This window comes from Macrotis lagotis, chromosome 2 (genome assembly GCF_037893015.1).
Source record: "Macrotis lagotis isolate mMagLag1 chromosome 2, bilby.v1.9.chrom.fasta, whole genome shotgun sequence".
Lineage (NCBI taxonomy): Eukaryota > Metazoa > Chordata > Mammalia > Peramelemorphia > Peramelidae > Macrotis > Macrotis lagotis.
In genome coordinates, this window is record NC_133659.1 from 258,041,456 (window position 1) to 258,060,353 (window position 18,898).

Here is an 18,898-nt window from a genome sequence, read left to right on the forward strand (position 1 = left end):
CGGCCGGGGAGGCGCGGCGGGCGGGGCGGGCCGGGCCGGGGCGGGGCTGGGGGCATGGCCCAGGGGGGCGGCCGGCCCTCGGGGCGGGGCAAGGCCGGAAGGGGGCGGGTCTCCGCCCGGGCCCCGCCCCGCGGCCGCCTCCCCGCTAGTTCGGTTGGTTCTGGCTGCGGCGGCGGCCGCGGGGCGGGGGAAAGATGGCGACGGCGGCGGTGGCGGGGGCCCTGGGCCTGCTGTGGGACTGGCTGTGGAGCGAGAGCTTCTGGCTGCCGCGGAACGTGAGCTGGGCCGACCTGGAGCGGCCCGGCGCCGGCGGCTTCCCGCGAGCCCGCCACGTCCTGTCCGCCTTCCCGCTGGCGGCCGGCATCTTCTCCGTGCGCCTCCTCTTCGAGCGGTGAGAGGCGGCGCCCGCGGGGCACAGGGCGGGGGGCGCGGGGCCGGGGCCGGGGCCGGGGCCGCGGCCGCGCCTGGCAGGCGGGGGAGCGCGGCGCGGGCGGGCCGCGGCCGGAGGCAGGGAGGGCCGGGCTCCCCGCACGTGCTCCCCCGGGGCGGATGCTGGGGGAGAGGCGCGAGGCCGCCGCGGGCCCCGGAGCTGCCCCTGACGGCCGGCGGGAGCGGGGCCGGCGCCTCGGGCTCGGCCTTGGGATCTGGCCTGGTGCTTGGACGCGCAAACCCTCGCCTTCCTCCAGAATCCCGCATCCTAGCTTGCTGTGAATTGGGGTGCATGGGCCGAAGGAGAGTGCGCCCCAAGGACCGCCGGCCCCTGCTCGGAAAAGGAGGCAGATCTCCCCAGACACCCACCTTCACCCCTTGAAAGCGGTGGGGACGGAGCCCCGGGGCTCCCCACTTGGGGGTCGGCGGACTCCAGCCCAGGGGATGCTTTTGGTTCCCTTTTATCTCGCCCTCGGGAAAGGTGGAGGTACCCTCTGGAAGGGGGGATGTGTGTATCCCGCAGGAGAACCTTCTTCCCAGTTGCTCTCTGAAGACTTGGATGACTAAATAAATGTCCTTGGTAATGGTTATTATTTGTCACCAACGTGAGCCTTTGTGAAGAGCAACACTAGCTTATTTATAGTACATTGTTTTAGCACAAATAGATAGACATTTTACAACGTGGAAAGGGGTATTAAAACATCTGTCCTTCCTACAAAGAGCTGACTTTTGAGTAGAGAAAATGGCAAGAGTTTGAGTAAGCAGTGAAGTTTGCTTTTAATGAAAACAACTGAACAAAGGAAACGGGAAGATCTGATGTTTTCTCCTGGATCCCTAGAAGGTAGTTTTTGGGGGCTTTAAATTTAAAACACCATCTATTTTAATAGGTAATATTTCCCTAAAGGATATCTGCAAACTTAGAATATTAAGGAATTCTCTCCAGTAACCTAGACTCTATTGTGCTTAGAGGGAAAAAACTCTGAAGGCTACGAAAAGATTAACTGAAACCACAGGAGGGGGAAAAATCCAGATGTCAGATTGAAAGAAGGCCAGGTAGGCAGTTTAGTCTGGTGCTCTTGGAAAAAGTAAGCTCTAATAGGGAAGGGGGGTATCTGCTTTTACATGACAGTTATGTATGTTGGGGGAAGATTTCCTGGTGTCATTGGTGAGAAGTCAGTCTTGATTATAAACCTCCTATAACTGCTAGTTGGAGCAGTGGATAGAGCAACTCCTCTTCCAAACCCTCGAAAGTCAATACCTGAGTTCAAATGCTGCCCCCCTGACACTTTTTTGCATGACCTGGGCAAATTAGCTAACCCCATTGTCTTTAAAAAAAGAAAAGTTCCTTGACAACAGGAACTATCTTGCTATTTATGTCCTCAGCACAATGCTTTGCACTTAATAAATACTTTTTTAATTCATTCTTATATTTACTCTTATAATCTTATATACATCTACCTGAATTTGGAAGATTCTCCATCAAGTGTTATACGCAAATAGAAAGGGGGTCACTAAACTATATAAAGATCCCTAAGAATTGCATATTAAACTTTGAAAACCACATATTAACATTATGTTCTATTGAATTTTAATCCTATTTGAGTTGCATTGAGATGTTTGGCACCTCTATTCTAGATGACTGTAGATGCTACATCTTATCTGAACAGATTCTAAAAAATTCTTTATCTTTGGCTAAAGAATTATTTCTGAGAATTTTATGGGGCTATGGGCACTAAGCTGCTCATTGTGAAATGAATAGCTTTAATACTGTCCAGGTTTTGAAAGGATTGAAATACTAGACTGAAGAATACTAACTACTGGGGTGGATATTTCCCAGCTAATGAGGATTAGGACCCTTGGCCTTGTTTGGAGCTGATAACTCTTTAGGCTCAGAGAAAGACCTGTTGTCCTTTCCACATTGGGACCTGCTCTACAAATTAGAAGACTGCATTCTTGGGTGATTCTCTTGATAGTCTTCTTTCCTATGAAGAAATGATAAAAACTACTCCTCCTTTGGGGAACCAGAGGGAGGAAGAAGAGCCTGATGATTGGGTGAAGTGTTAAAATGATGAGCTGCTTTTCTCAGAAGGAAAGGGCAAGATGGAAAGTGAGGTTTCCTTTCTGGGCTTTAATTGATTAAGCTGCTTGGCTCCTAAGGTCTCTTTGATCTAACATCTTGTGTGACTGGGGACAGGGCTCTGTCTTTTGCCTAGTAAAACACTCACATTTGTGTTTGAATGGAGAGGGAATGGACTTTGATCCTTGTCTCTTTGGCACCCTGGCTAAGGTTTATGGTCTGATTCAGAGGGGAGAAATCTTTCCCTTAAACTTCCTGGTGACATTTAGACATGAGTCTATTTTTCCTTTTTTTTAAATTTCTTTCTCTTCCACCTTTGTAACAATAGTTCACATTTAAATAGCACTTTACAATTTACAAAGGGCTCTTTCTCCTCACATATCTCAATGAGTTAATTATACAGTAAAAATATTCCCATTTTATAGATAAGAAAACCAAAACGAAGTTATGCGAGCAAATAAGTGACTGCCAGAATTCAAATTGCCAAAATTCAAATTCAGATTCCTGTCTGATTAGGAGACCATTTTCTAGAGGAAATTTAGAGAGGAGAAAACAGTTGTCATCCTTTGATTTTTCTTTCTTTTCTTTTTGGCATTTTCATTGACCTGTGACCTGACTCAGATCTGAGTTCACAGAGGTGGAGTTGTTTCAGCCTCAATTTTCTTGTTAGATGTTATCTAGAGAAAGTTGATTTGGGAGTTATATGGGGTTCAAGACCCAATGTTGCCATCAGATATCCTGCATTTATTGTGAATGCTGTGGAGCAGAGAGGGCCTTTGTGATACTCAAGGGAAATTGCTCTGTGAATGGCACATGAGATTGTGTTGCAACTATCACTGTTCTTTCTTCCTGTTCCTTCTTTTGTTGTCCCAAAGCAGACTCCCCTTCATCAGTACTCTTTTTAGGAACTATCTTCAGTTGTCGTGAAACTTGCAGCGGGGGTGGGGGGTGGGGGGTGTAACTCAGAATCTTTTTTTGCAGCTTGTTTTTCAGACCTTTCTTTTCTTTTTCTCTTTGGCCTCATCGACTACTGCAACCTGGTTTTCTCTCTGTTATCCCCCGCTTCAGTAGAGGAAGTACTTTTTTCCCCCCTCTTCCTGACAAACTTAATGTAATTCTCGGTCCCAAAAACATGTCATCTCCCAGACTCCATACAATGCAGCCGGATCCTCTTGAATTCAGCCTTAGTAGGTCACCCACACTGAGGAGAGATGCAGGGGAGTGGCTGTTGATTGATTTAAGAGGGCCAGAAGCATACTTGCATTGCTAAAGTAGTTCTGTTGGGCTGGTAGTTTTTGAGTTGTAAATTACATAGATAAATCTCATTTGCTTATCCAGCTGAGCTAGATTGGAGGAGACTGTCCCTAGCACAGCCCTTATCTGGAAGGTGTAGTTCATTAATTGACTACAAATGGTTAAAAAAAACATTCTCCCAGCCTTTCCAAAAGAACTTTTTCCTATCTTTTCTCTGCAGTGGATATAAAGACTCTGCAAATGGTCTGTATGATGTCATGCAGGAGGTTAAATTTCAGGCTCTCCCTAGAGACAATGGATTCAATCAGTGAAAGAAAGCAGAGGCAAGAAGTGTATCCAAATGAAATCTCTCAGCTACTTCCTGTTGCAGAAAGATGGTTCTCGATGAGGAGATGTTGGTTTAGTGGTGAGATTAAGAAACCTGCAGTAAATGAATTTTTTCTTTTAAAATTACATGCTTGATAATTAATGAATACAAACACCCCAATATGCAACAACAACAAAAAGAGGATTGTGTAAGTTCCTGTGAACTTTCTGTCATTATCTTTTTTATTGTGAACTTAATCAGCAATAAATGCAAATAAATAGAATTGCATATGAAAACCTGAACTTTTGTTACCTACAGTTTGTTTTTTAAAGTTTGTATTAAATTTAACAAAAGTGACAAAATCATCTCATTGCTTTTGCCCATTTCCGAATTTTTTATTCTTTTTAAATATTTCATCGATGTGTCTTAAAAATTTTGTTGCATCCATGACACTTCCCACTAACTAAAATAGAAGCCCTCTTTTATGAGACATATATATTGTCACACAAAAGACATCAACACATTCACTATGTCTGAAAGTGAATGAGGCAAGTCTATCACTTGCTTTGATTGGAGTTCTGAAGTCTTTCAGTGTTTTTTTCTTTATGTTCTTGTGATCATTGTGTAAATTGACTCTTAGTATTGCTTGTTACAAATTCAAACTATGATTCTACCCAATTTCCTCTGAATTCTTTTTTTTTGTGATTCTCCATATTCTATTACATTCAAAGGTCATAATTCATTTAGTTTTATTGTCCCCAATTAATTGATATCTATTTATTTCCAGGTCTTTGCTATTACAAAACATGGTGCTATAAACATTTTTTATACATAAATGTCCTTTCTCTTGGTCTCAGATTTTGGGAGGGACCTAACAGTAGCATTGCTAGATCAAAGGATATAGTTTCAAATTGTTTTCCAGAAATGACTGAACAAATCCGTGACTCATAAGAGCTTATAGAATTCCTCTTTCTCTGTTCTTTCAATAATATATGTAGATCTTTCCTCCCATTAATTACAAAATTAATTATATAATGCTTTAGAATTTAAAATTTTGATCACAATATCCATGTGAAGTGATTAGTGCAAGAGTTACCTCTATTTTACAGATGAAGAAACTAAGGGCTATATAGCCAGAAAGCTAGTATTCAATCCATGTTTTTCCTGACTACAATTTTTTTAAATTATAAACTTTGTTGGTGTTCAGTTGAGTCTGACTTTCATGATCCCATTTGGGGATTATTTGATGGCAAAGATACTAGAGTTGTTTGTTATTTTACAGATGAGGGGAAAAGGCAAACAGGGTTAAGTGACTTGTCCAGGATTACATTGATGCTTAGTGTCTGTGTTTGAATTTGAAGACAGGAAAATATCTTCTTGATTCTAGGCCCAGTACTCTAGCCATCATGCCACCTAGCTGCATTATAAACTTTTAATCATCAACAAACATTCTATTCTATTATAAAGGCAAAGGGGATTTTTTTAAAATTTAGCAAAGTTATAACAAAATTGCTTTTTGTATTTGTATCTTTTTTGTATCATTTGACTAATTCACTCTACCCTAAACCCCCTCCCCACCCCAGACACTGTATTTCTAATGCTGTAAACAAATTGACCTTGTTGGAAAATGTGTATCTGATTCTGGACCTATTCTTTCTACTTTCCACTGTGTGATTCTTGCGTTGTCTCCTGGGGCTGCAAACCGGAGATGGAAGTGTGAGGGCTGCACTCTGTCTTTGTATTCCTGAGACCTAGCACAGTGGCTTCCACACAAATATTGAATAGAATTGAATGCCTATCTTTTTAAAACAAAACAAAACAAAACATTTGCTTGCCTAAGGAATTTTGAGTCAAGTCAACTACTTTCCAAGGAATTCACTTGATTTCATTCACCGCTACAATTTACCTAGGTACATTCTCTGTGAAAGAGTTATCTGGCTGTTCCTAGCCTTGGGCAATCAAGGAGTCCTAGAAACCCAGAAGTACAGAGAAAGCAGGGGCTGTAAATTAGGCTGGCATAATGAGTAGAATACAGGGCTAGAAGTCCGACCTGACTCCTACCTAGTCCTAGTTTTTTTTTTTTTGTTTGTTTGTTTTGTTTTTTTGCTGACCCCAGTGTTACAGTGGGCAAGCCACTTGTATTTATCCCCTCTGCATTTTATCTCGTTTTCCTCAATGGCACTTGGACTGAGGAGTTGTGACCCTGACTCTAGTTTTCTAAGCCTCACTGCCTTTAAGAAGCTTCTTCTTTTTGAGGTAACAGGGATGAATTGTTGGAGAAATGTCTTCTTTCCTCTCCCCCTTGAGACTAGGGCTTAGGGGTGAAGAGTGGATACAGTCTAGGATCTTAGGATCTTCAGGGATGTTACACAAAAGGGAGACATTTGGGAGCCTTCCTCTATTCTGTTAGGGTCCTGAATTAACTTCGGGCAAAAACTACTCAACTTCCCATTCTGGAGGACCAAACTCTCCAGGAATGTTGAAGTGGGGTGCCATTTGCCATTTCTTTTGTTCTTTTTTTCGTTCTTTTTTAATTTTTAGGGTTTTTGCAAGGCAAATGGAGTTAAGTGGCTTGCCCAAGGCCACACAGCTAGGTAATTATTTATGTGTATTAGGTCAGATTTGAACTCAAGTACTCCGGACTCCAGTGCTCTATCCACTGCATCACCCAACCACCCCATTTCTTTTGTTCTTAATCCAGAGTCATTGTTTTTGGACTGTTGACTGTAGAGCCCTGGGGAACCATTGCCATTTTGCTAAAAGCAACTACTTTAGAAGTATTCCATTGCCTACAGAAGAAAACATAGTCTCTGTAACCTAGTGTTTAAATCCTTCCTTGAAACTGATAGGTTACTCTCTGCCTTATTTTATGTTTATTCCCACTTGTGCATTCTACTGTCCATCCAAAGTAGACTCCTATTTTCCAGTTTTGTTCAGCCCTTTCTTTCGCTCTGTTTTGGGAATGCAATTCTTCCTTGTTTCTACCCATTGAATTCCTACTCTTCTCTCCAGAACCTTAGCACTTGCTTTTCCACCTGACCCCAGCTCCAATGAGCTTCTTACAGTACTGTGTTGATGGCTTCTCAACCCTTATCACTTTGAATTTATGTGATCATGGACACATGCACACATTTCATTTTTGACTGAGTACTTCTCGAGGTTCCTTGACTGTGGTTAGGACTTAATGAACTTACAATTTGAATGGAGAAGAGAAAACAATTATTTAAGAAAGGTTCAGAGGTGGTAGAGTTTGCTCTTCATTTTACCGATGAGAGCAGCTTGTCTGCTTGGGTCTGTACACCAAATGCCCAATGGTACTTTCCATCTTACTCAGATACTATAATTTTTGTAGGAATTTTTCTGATTAACTTGATTTTACATCATACTAAAACAAAGTAACAAACAGTTCTTTTTTACATGTGCTCTTCTGTCAGGAAACTCTGACTATATTAGTTACTATATATTCAATTACACAAAATATTTTTTAAATGGCTTGTGGTTCTAGAAAAGATACAGTTTGTCTTACTAATATCTTGGCTTAATAATGTATTTTTATTTTTTTAATCTTCTTTAATTTATGTACCCATTACTAAAATATTCTTGTCTAAGAGTAAAGAGTAAACATAATACGCCGTCCCCCACAAAAATATAAAACCTCATGAGAAATAAAGGGAAAAAAATGTGTTTCACTCTATTCCAATACCATCAGCTCTGTCTCAGGTGGATCACATTCTTTATCATAAGTCCATTATAGAAATTACTTTCATATTTTCCCATTGTTACTGATTGTAATTCCCTCCTTCCATTCTTCCCCACTATTATATTTTCTATTTTATTTTCTCTCCTTTCACTCTGTCTTTCAAAAATGTGCTATGGGGCAGCCAAGTGGCCTAGTGGATAGAGCCAAGATGCCCCAAGCCCACATACCACACCAGAGACCCAGCAACCACCTGGCCCAGTGGTCCTGGACAGGCCACCCAATCCTACTACCTTGCAAAAAGTAAAAAAGAAAATGTGTTATATCTGACTATATCCTCTCCTATGATCTACCCTTTCCTCTATCACCCACATCCCCCCTCCCCTTCCTCTGTCCCCAGTCTCTCCTTTTTCTTTTATATGTCTATACCCTATTGAGCCTGTATGCTGTTTCCTCTCTGAGCCATTTTCAATGAGGATGAAGGGATTCCCCCTTGCCTTCCCCCCTTCCATACCATTGCAAAAGCTACAAGAAATATCTTTTATATGAAATATCTTAACCTATTCTACCTCTCCTTTCTCTTACTCCCAGTACATTTTTCCCTTTCACCCATTCACTCCATTTTTACAATATATCTTCAAATTCAGCTTTCTCCTGTGTCTCATCTATAAAAGCTCCTTCTACCTGTTCTATTAAATGATGTTTATATGAATATTATCAGTATCATCTTTCCATGCAAGAATACATGTAGTTCATCATCATCATTAAGTCCCTCATAATTTACCCTTCTCATCCACCCTCTCTATACTTCACCTGAGTGCTGTACTTGAAGATCAAACTTTCTTTTCAGCTCTGGTCGTTTCAACCAGAACATTTGAAATTCCCGTTTGATTGAAAGCCCATCTTTTCCCCTGGAAAAGGATGTTCAGTTTTGCTGGGTATGGCTTAATAAGCCAGTTTGGCTTAATAAATAGGAATCAGTTATTCACATTTGGGTTCTTCTACACATCTACATATGTTTTTTTCCAAAAAAAAAAAAACCTTGCCCTTGGCAGTTTTATAAATTTTATTTATTCCTGTGAAATTTGACACAGTGCAGTCTGTTATAATAGCCAAGCAGCCACCCTTTTGAGGGTTTATCTCTATACAAGTACCTTGGGAGGTACTTGCTGAGTGTCACTGAGTTCCTTGAAGTCTATTCTGAATATTTGTATCAGACTGAGATTCCCTGAAAGAATAATTCACCCCTCAAAAGCTTTCTATCGAATGAAAAGACATTTTAATAGTCTGTAAATTGCCCCTGTGATATGGTAGCCTTTTCATAATCAGTCTGGTCAGTCAGTGCCCCATGTGCCTATGGGGAAAGCCAATACTTTGAAACCAGCTCCTGGTGCTGTTGGTTCACTACTGATGTGGTCCCTCCACCACTTGGCCTCTTTCACATGTTAGCTGAGGTTTCTTTCAAGCAGTGTTATTTGTATTTGTATGTTTGGGATTCATTGCCAAAATATTGAATGAGACATTAAAAAATAGGTGGTCTGCTTCATGCTGTACCTGTTGTAACCACCTCATCACAAAGTTAGTAGCAGAGTTAGATTTTACCCAGTTCTTTCTTCACCTTAAATCCAATGTTCTTTTCAGCTGAGTCCAGTAAGGGGACTTGGAGTCTACATCTCCAGGAGATAAATAGGTTTGAATCTTGATTCTTACTTTTAATAGCTGTCACCCAAGACTGGTTACAACTTCACTCAATCTGTTTGTTCTAGCATAAAAGCATAGAACTATAGCTTTAGGGTTGGAGGGAATCTAAGAGATAATCCAGCCCACCCTTTCACTTTTTAGATGGGGAATATGAAGATTATAATATAATGAAGGTGATAATAATATTGGAGTACTCAGTTCACAGGATTGTCATGCTTTTCTGTGGTGTTTGGATAGAATATATTGAAGAATAAGGAGGCAGAATTTTTTATTAACAAACATAAATTTACCAAAAAGAGGCAGCTAGGTATCGAAATGGATATAGCACCAGCCCTGGAATCAGGAGGACCTGAGTTTAAATTCAGCCTCAGACACTTAATAATTACCTAGCTGTGTGACCTTGGGAAAGTCATTTAACTCCATTGCCTTGCAAAAACAAAAGCAAATAAACAAATATAAATTAATCACTTAAAATCATAGCTCATTTAACATTTAGCCTCATTAATTAGTTCTATAAAAATTATATGAAGCATAATGGGACATTTAGCTCCTTAGGTACAACAGTATAAATGTGCTCTCCCTCTTCTGTGATTTGGGGGTGTGGAAGTCTTGGCTTGAAATCTGCCTATTAGAATCACAAAGCCATCTAATCTCAACTCCTTCATTTTACTGATGACAAAACTGAGACCCAATCAAATTAAGTAACTTGCCTGGGTCACTTATTGGCAGATGCTATAGCAGTGGTAGCATTCCTGGTAGTCCTCTCACTAAATAATGCTCTTTTTCATGTATCACCCTGTGTCTACTATCTGAAGTCACACTAGTGGTAAGTAAAGAGCACTCAATAAGGCTAGTCTCACATGTAGATAAAGGGACCTGCATCAAGTTTCTAATTTCTATGCTTACCCCAACCACCCTATCTACCACACATCATGTTCTGGTTTTGAAGGGTCAAGAATAGGTCAATGCTTTAACTAGTCCTGAAAAGTTGCTGCAAAACTTTTTCTTGGGTTTGTCAATAGAGATTATCTCCATCTCTTGGTGCTGCCTAAGAGAGATTGTTATATTTTAAGAGACTACTTTTTGGGGAGTAAGTGGGAAATGGTTCTGTACTTTAATTGGTTGTGGGATTGTTATCAATTCCATTTGAAGTCTTAGAGGGCTACCAGGAATTAAGTGATTAGTTTTCTGTTTTGTTGGACTTTTCAGAACCCCATTTGGGGTTTTCTAAGTAGGGATACTGGAGTGATTTACCATTTCTTTCTCCAGCCTCATTTGACAGACGAGGAAACTGAGGCAAACTTGGGTTAAGTGCCCAAGTAAGTGTCTGAGGCCAGATTCGAATTTAGGGAGAGGAGTTTGATTTCAGGCCTGGAGCTCTATCTGCTGTGCTGCCTAATACTCCTAGAGTATATAGCCAAAATGAATCTTTCCAGCTCTCTATTCATACTATACCTCACAGGACATCTAGAATGAATTGTAGGAAGTTTGAAATGAAGAAATATTTTATTAGGCACCTTGTAAAAGCACTGTAGCATTTTCTAACAATTAAAACTGCTTGAACATGGAATGAACTGTCACTAAAAGGATTCAAACCATGGGTGAATGCACACCAGTTGGTGTTGTAGAAAGATGTTCAGGATTGTATATTGGAAAATGTCGTGGAGTTTTAGCTTTAGGAACCCCAGATTCCAATCCCAGTTGTACTATTAATTCATTAGTTGGATCTATAAAATGAAGGGATTGGACTAGGTATCCTTAAAGGTTCCTTCCAGTTCTAACACTGATTTTGAGTCTTGCCTCCATCATGTGATGATTTCTACTCTATGCTTTCTAAAGGAAGATGCACCAACTTAGCCCATGCTTTTTGGGAAGCTCAAACATAAATGGCAGCTTTGCAACTGGAATAAAAATGAAGCTGTTATTGACAGGGAATTAGGTTAGATGATGCTAACTAACTGGAAGATATATGAGTCAATAATTCAAACCAGAGATTTTTGATGGCGCACCCATTCCATTCAAAAAACACGTTGGAACACACCACTATATACATGTTTTTGTTTATAAGTTATAGCTATATACTGCTGTGCTAATGTATCGCCTAAATTATAGAACACATACATAACACAAATAGAAATGAGATCAAGATTAAATAAATTATGTTTTTAAGTAATTGATTTTTTTTAAACCACACCTGTGATTTATTCAGTCTTGGGAATTCAAATGAGAACCTTCCTCCTAGTGACTGGCCAGGATCAGGGCTGAAATTCTAGCCTTCTGCCTTCTATGGCTATCTGAAGTGGCCAATTCCTTTGGAAACAGTGTGATTAAATAAGAGTCATTGTTTTTGAAATCTTGGTGTGACACTGTGTGATACTGTGACTGGAAGGTTGGACTTTCAGTTTTAATGGCAGTCATACCCCGAAAAGATAGCTTGACATAGGTAAACAGACCCAAACAGGGAAGGTGCATTGCTGGCAGCAAATGTGCTTGATTAAAATAATTTGAAGGTGTGGAGTTTTTATATTTTTTACAAATGGGTTTAAAAACTTGTCATTTAGAATATTTTAATCAGTTTAGAAAATTCTGTTGCTGAGGATTTTTTAAAAGATTTTATTTATTTTGAGTTTTACAATTTTCCCTCCATTCTTGCTTCCCTCCCCCCAACCCCCACAGAAGGCATTCTGTTAATGTTTACATTGATCTCAGTTGAATGTGATGACAGAGAAATCATATCCCTAAGGAAGAAATATAAATTATGAGATAGTAAAATCACATTATAATATAATGCCTTTTCCCCCCCTAATTTGACGGTAATAGTCTTTGGTCTTTGTTCAAAGTCCATAATATTTTTTCTGGATACAGATGGTATTCTCCATTGCAGACAGCTCAAAATCGTCCCTGGTTGTTGCACTGAAGAGATGAGCAAGTCCATCAGGGTTGATCATCACCCCCATGTTGCTGTTAGGGTGTACAACTTTTTTCTGGTTCTTCTCATCTCCATCAGCATCAGTTCATGCAAATCCCTCCAGGCTTCCCTGAATTCCCATCCCTCCTGGTTTCTAATAGAACAATAGTGTTCCAACACATACACTTACCAGTTTATTAAGCCATTCCCCAATTGAAGGACATTCAACTTAATTTCCAATTTTTTGCCACCACAAACAGGGCTGCTATAAATATTTTCGTACAAGTGATGTTTTAACCCTTTTATAATCATTTTTTCAGGGTATAGACCCAGTAGTGGTATTGCTGGGTGTCAAAGAGTATGCACACTTAGGTTGTCCTTTGGGCAATTGCAAATTGCTCTCCAGAAAGGATGGATGAGTTCACAGCTCCATCAACAACTGAGGGTTTTTTTTAATCATGCTAATTTTAGAATTTTTATAGGGGACACATCTCACTTTGGGCAACAAAAACTAAGTTTTTAAATTATTTGCAAATGATAGCTTTGAACTATTATCTTTTTTTGTTTGTTTGTTTTTGCTAGGCAATGGGGTTAAGTGGCTTCCCCAAGGCCACACAGCTAGGCAATTATTAAGTGTCTGAGGCCATATTTGAACTCCAGGGCCGGTGCTCTATCCACTTTGACACCTAGCCTCCCCAATACCTTATCTAAAAAAAAATGTAAAAGTATATATATATATATATAAATGTAAAAGTATATATATATCTTATCCACAAGGTATATGTGAAAGACATTTAAAATGGAGCCTTTTATTATTTTTAAATATATTGTACCAGCAATATACTGTAGTTTTTTAAATGAACTTCACATATTTTGTATTCTTTTTTCTCTTCTATATTTAATATTTATTCTCATTTTGTACAAATAATGTTTTTTATACATTAATAAAATATTATTGTTTAAGAGTAAACAAAATACCCCCTCCCCCAAAAAATATAGACTCGCTTGAGCAATATAGGGGAGAGAAAAAATTAAAATAAAAAAATAATAGTAGTAATAATTGTAGGTATGACCAGATGGTGCAATGGACGGAGCCCCAGCCCTGGAGCCATGAGCACCCGAGCCCACATCTGGCCCTGTAAACCCAACAATCACCCAGCTGTGTGACATGCAAGCCACCCCAACCCCATGGCCCTGCAAAAACCAAAAAAAAGAAAAAAGACCCAAAGTAAAATAGTAATAATAGTAGGGGTGGCTGGGTGGCAGACAGAGCATTGGCCCTTGAGCCAGGAGCACCTGGGTCCAAATCCGGCTTCAGACACCCAACAATCACCCTGCTAATGTGGCCCCAGGCAGGCCACCCAGCCCCATTTGCCCTGCACCCCCCCCCAAATAATAATAATAATAAATGTGCTTCAGTCTTTGTTCCAACACCAACAACTCTGTCACAGGCGGATCACGTTCTTTATGATAAGTCCATCGCAAAATTTACTTCCATATTTTTCCACTGTTGCCATTGCTGATCACAACTCCCTCCTTTCTTATTTCTCCACTACCATGTACTCTATTTTCTCTCTCCTTTCACTCTGACTCTGCTGTAGGGTAGCTGAGTGGTGTGGCAGACAGATCCCTGGTCCTGGGGCCAAGAAGCCCTGAGCCCCCATACCACCCCTTAGACCCAGAATCCACCTGGCTCTATGGTCCCGGACAGGCCTTCCAATCACAGCACCTTTCAAGAAGTAAAAAAGAAAATGTGTTATATCTGACCATTCTCCCCCATGGTCCATCCTCTCCTCCATCACTCACACCCCCCCCTTCCCCCTGTCCCCCACCCTCTCCTTCTTATTCCAGATGCCTATACCCCACTGAGTATATATGCTGTTTCCTCTCCTAGCCATCTCTGATGAGAGCAAAGGTTCCCTCATTCCCCCTTGCCTTCCCCCCTTCCCTATCATTGCAGTAGTTCATTGTAATAAAAATCTTAATATATGAAATATCTTGGCCTGTTCTCCCTCTCCTTTTTCTTTCTCCCATTACATTTCTCTTTTTTCTGTTGACTCCATTTTTACATCATATTTTCTCTTCAAATTCAGCTTTGCTTGATCTGTAAAAGCTCCTTCTACTTGGCTCTATTAACTGAGAAGGTTCATGTGAGTATTATCAGTGTCATTTTTCTATATGGGAATACATGCAGTTCATCATCATTAAGTCCCTCATATTTTCCCCTTCTCCTCCAATCTCCATGCTTCACCTGGGTCCTGTATTTGAAGATCAAACCTGTTCAGCTCTGGCCATTCTAACAGGAACATTTGAAATTCCCCTGGTTCATTGAAAGTCCATCTTTTTCCCTGGAAGAGGACATTCAGCCTTGCTGGGTAGTTGATTCTTGGCTGCATTCTAAGCTCTTTTGCCTTCTGTTATATTATATTCCAAGCCCTACAAGCTCCCAATGTAGTTGCTGCTAAGTCCTGTGTGATCCTGACTGCAGCTCCACTATATTTGAGTTGGGTCCTTCTGGCTGTTTGTAACATTTTCTCTTTGACTTGGGAGTTCTGGAACTTGGCTATAATATTCCTAGGGGTTGGTTTTTTTGGGATCTCTTTCTCAGGGGGATCGGTGGATTCTCTCCATTTCTACTTTGACCTCTGCTTCTAGGATATCAGGGCAATTTTCCTATAGTAATTCTTTAAAAATGATGTCAAGGCTCTTTTCCTAATCATGACTTTCAGGTATTCCAATAATTTTTAAATTATCTTTCCTAAGTGTTTTCCATATCAGTTGTTTTTTCAATGAGATGTTTCACGTTTTCTTCTAATTTTCCTTCTTTTGGTTTTAAAGTATTGAGTCCTGATTTCTCGTAAATCCATCAATCTCCCTGAGTTCTGTTCTTTGTCTGAAGGATTTTTTTTTTCCTCAGAGAGCTTTCTTATCTCCTTTTCCATCTGGCCAATTTTGCTTTTTAAAGCATTCTTCTCCTCAATAACTTTTTGGACAGTTTTATCCATTTGACCTAAGCTGGTTTTTAGCATGCTATTTTCTTCAGCATTTTTTTGGATTTCCTTGACTAAGCTGCTGACTTCATTTTCATGTTTTCCCAGCATCTCATTTCTTTTCCCAGTTTTTCTTCTAACTCCCTCATTTGATTTTCAAAGTCTTTTTTGAGCTTTGTCATAGCCTGAGCCCAATTTCTATTTTTCTTGGAGTCTTTAGATGCAGGAGCTTGTACTTCCTCATCTTCAGACTGAGTATATTGATCCTTCTTGGGATCATAGATAATGTATTTCACAATGGTGTTCCTCTTGTTTCTCTGCTTGCTCATTTTCCCAGCCTAAGCCTGTTTTGGGGTGCTTCCTGAGCTTTTGGGACACTCCCATAAGGATCTCAGTGTGTGAGGCTCTGTCCTCCCTCCTGGTCTGTGAATGACCATAAGCACCCCCCCCTGCCATAGTGCTGAGGTGGGGGGGGCCTAGACTGCGATCAAGATCTGAATGTGGTCAGAACCCCAGAGTCCTGTTCCAGGGGCAGAGGACAGAGCTCTGCAGTCTCTCTTCACTCCCCTCCCTAGGTTCAATGGGCTCATGCCCTGGGGGCTCCTGCTTACCAGCTCTGCCTGCTTCTGTTTCCTGGAACTCAGCTGCACTGACCAAGCTGCTTGCTGTGTGCCCTGAGGGCTGGGCTTCATGTGCTTCCTCTGGCAGAGGTCCCTTGGCTGTTCCCCCATTTGTGCCTGGTGCTCCCCGGGGCGTAGCTCAGGAAACTCCCCCACTGCTGTGAGCCTCAGCTCCCAGTGCCCTGGGGCTGCCTCTGGGAAGCTGAAGTTCTTTCACTCTGGCAGGCTGCCCCTCCAACCTGGATGAGCAGAGCCTGTCTGCTCTTTTCCAGGTTACCTTGAGTAGGAGAACTGCCTCATTGGGTCCCTCTGTGGGTTCTGTCTCTTAAAAATTTAGTTAGAATTCTTAGTTTCGAACATTTATGAGAGAGCACCTAAGACAGGATCCGCTCTTGTCGCCATCCTGGCTCTGCCCCCATATTCTTTCAAATTGTCTGCTGTATATTAAAAAAAGCTCACTGCAAAATGCTTCAAGGGGGGAAAAAAAGGACAGAAATTCAGAACCTCTCAGAAATATGTACAGCTTTTATATTTTAAAAAGGATCTGAAATATGCATACATGCCTGCATGTGGAACAATACTTTTGCCCCTCAGCTAAAAACCACAGCAAGACTTCTAATTTCTGCATGATCTCCAAAATTAAAAAGTAAAAAAAAATTACTTCTTCACTTTGTAGCAAATCCAGGGTAAACCAGGATTTCTTTTCAAGAATACTTTTAAAGCTACTTCTCCACTTTGTAAGGTCTGGTTGAGTTAGAATTAGATAAATCACAATATGTCTCAGTACATTGAAAGGTAAGAGAGCCACAATATTCTATTGAATATTGTGAAACTAATACTTTTCAGATACCTCAAGTAGCTTATGTGACCAGGAGACTCACATATTTAGTTGGAGTGCCAATGGTATATCATTAAATAGTGAAAAAATTTAATTTTTTTTTGAAAGATAAATGTAAGGAGAAGTTTTTATGTTTTCTTCCTGTATATCCATGCCCCATTTTGGAGATAAGGACCAGAGATTTAGGACTTTAGAGATCATCTAGTTAAATCTCATTTTGACTTTTTTTTTATCCTTCATTTTCAAAGATCACAACATGGAGGAAATGATTCCTTAACAAGCATGTAAATTGGATTTGATTGAGGGTTTGTGCTAAGTCACTTATTTCTCCAGAGCCATCTGGGTTCAATGGCTGAATATGAATCAGGGCAACAGAAGAGGCCCTGGATGGGAGACAGTCAGGTTAAGTCACTTCCCAAGGTCACACACTAAGTGGCAAGTGTCTAGTACTGGATTCTAATTCTCTTCCTGCTGACTCCAAGGCCAGTACTCCATCCACAGTGCCACCTAGCTGTCCTAATTTCACTTTACAGATGAGGAAACAGACCCTGAGAGAAGAAATAACTGGCCTGAACTCAAATTGGTAGTAAATGGTAGAGGCAGGATTTGAACTTGGTCCACCCTCCCATACTGCTTCTTGAACCAACTTATATCTGAAATAAGAACCCCCCTCAACAATATACATAAGTAATCATGAAGGATCACAACTTTGCTTGAAAGTATCTAATTAGGAAACAGCCAATTCCACTTTTAGTAGTTGTAATTGTTAGGGAATTTTTTGCTTATCCTGAACCCACATCTCTCACTCTATACCTTCTACTCTTCAGGCCTTGCCTTTGTCTATCTGTGAGGCCAAACAGAACAAGTCATCTTTATGATAGGCCTCAGATACTTGAACCATACCTATTGTAGCACTTCTGGGTCTTCTCAAAATTAAAAATTCTTAGTTCATTCAACCAATTCATATGTTGTAACTTTAAAAGTATTCCCCATTTTGATTCCCCTAAAGCTGTTTTTAAAATATGCTCAGAACTGAACAAAATATTCTAGATGTGATTTCACTAGAACATAGTCCATTCTATTACAACAGGGATTTAAACTACCCCAAGTTGTGGGAAAATAATCCTTTTAAGAACTCCAAGGATGTTAAATTCAACATATATTCATTAAGCAATTATAATATGCAAGACTTATTAGGTCTTTCAAACTAAAAAGATGGGCCCTCCAGATTCTTCCATCCAAAATTCGTAAAATGTGAGCACTGAAAGGAACCTAGGAAAGAGACTTTAATCTCTTTAAAAATACTTCGAGGGGTGGCTAGGGGGTGCAGTGAATAGAACACCGGCTCTGGAGTCAGGAGTACCCGAGTTCAAATCTGGCCTCATTCACTTAATAATTACCTAACTGTGTGGCCTTGGGCAAGCCACTTCACCCCATTTGCCTTGCAAAAACCTTTAAAAAAAATTCTTCAAGATTACTCCAATTATACAGGATCCTAGATTTAGAACTAAAAGTCATCTTAAAGGTAATTTGGGCCCATCTCCTGGATAGTTTACAGATGAGAAGTAAATTGACTTGCCCAAGGTTCACAAAGATTATTTTTAACAAAATGAGTAGACTCTCAACCATGTGGCTCCCAGTCTAGCCACCTTACCATATCTGACTGGTAGGTACCATTTCTACCCTTACCTTGTTCTGTGATATTTATTGTACTAGATTCTTCTCGCCATTTAGTTTGCTCTTATTTTCCTTACAGAAAGAAAAGATATAATAAGCTTCTACTAAATATTTCTTACTGAATTTAATTGAATTTTTCTCAGATTCAGTACTTTTTCCTTTGCAGAATTAAGGCAGCCTAGTTGGAAGTTGTGTCAGAGATTACCCCCTCAGGCAGGCATTTTGGAATGATTTTTACTACTAGAAATTTTTTTCTTTACATTGAACCAAAATCTTTTCTATGATGGCATCAAATTAAACAAATTTGAATACTCTTTAAATTCTTGAAGATTATTAGCAAATTGTCTACCTTCTGTTGTCTTCTGTTTTATAGATTAAATAAATATCTCTAGTCCAGTTC

At 40.3% G+C, this 18,898-nt stretch overlaps 1 protein-coding gene across 2 annotated transcripts in view; it reads left to right on the forward strand.

The window, feature by feature from the left end:
* Nucleotides 1-162: 162 nt before the first annotated feature.
* The window catches only part of CERS5 (ceramide synthase 5), a 28,986-nt gene continuing 10,250 nt past the window's right edge, over nt 163-18,898 (forward strand). Inside the window, exon 1 of one of the 2 annotated variants that reach the window (XR_012476126.1) lies at nt 163-391. Coding sequence is in view for 1 of the 2 variants with exons in the window: in XM_074225941.1 (XP_074082042.1) it covers nt 195-391 (197 nt within the window). In the remaining variant the exon portion in view is untranslated. The remainder of the gene's footprint in view (nt 392-18,898) is intronic. The other variant, XM_074225941.1, reaches the window with a different exon arrangement.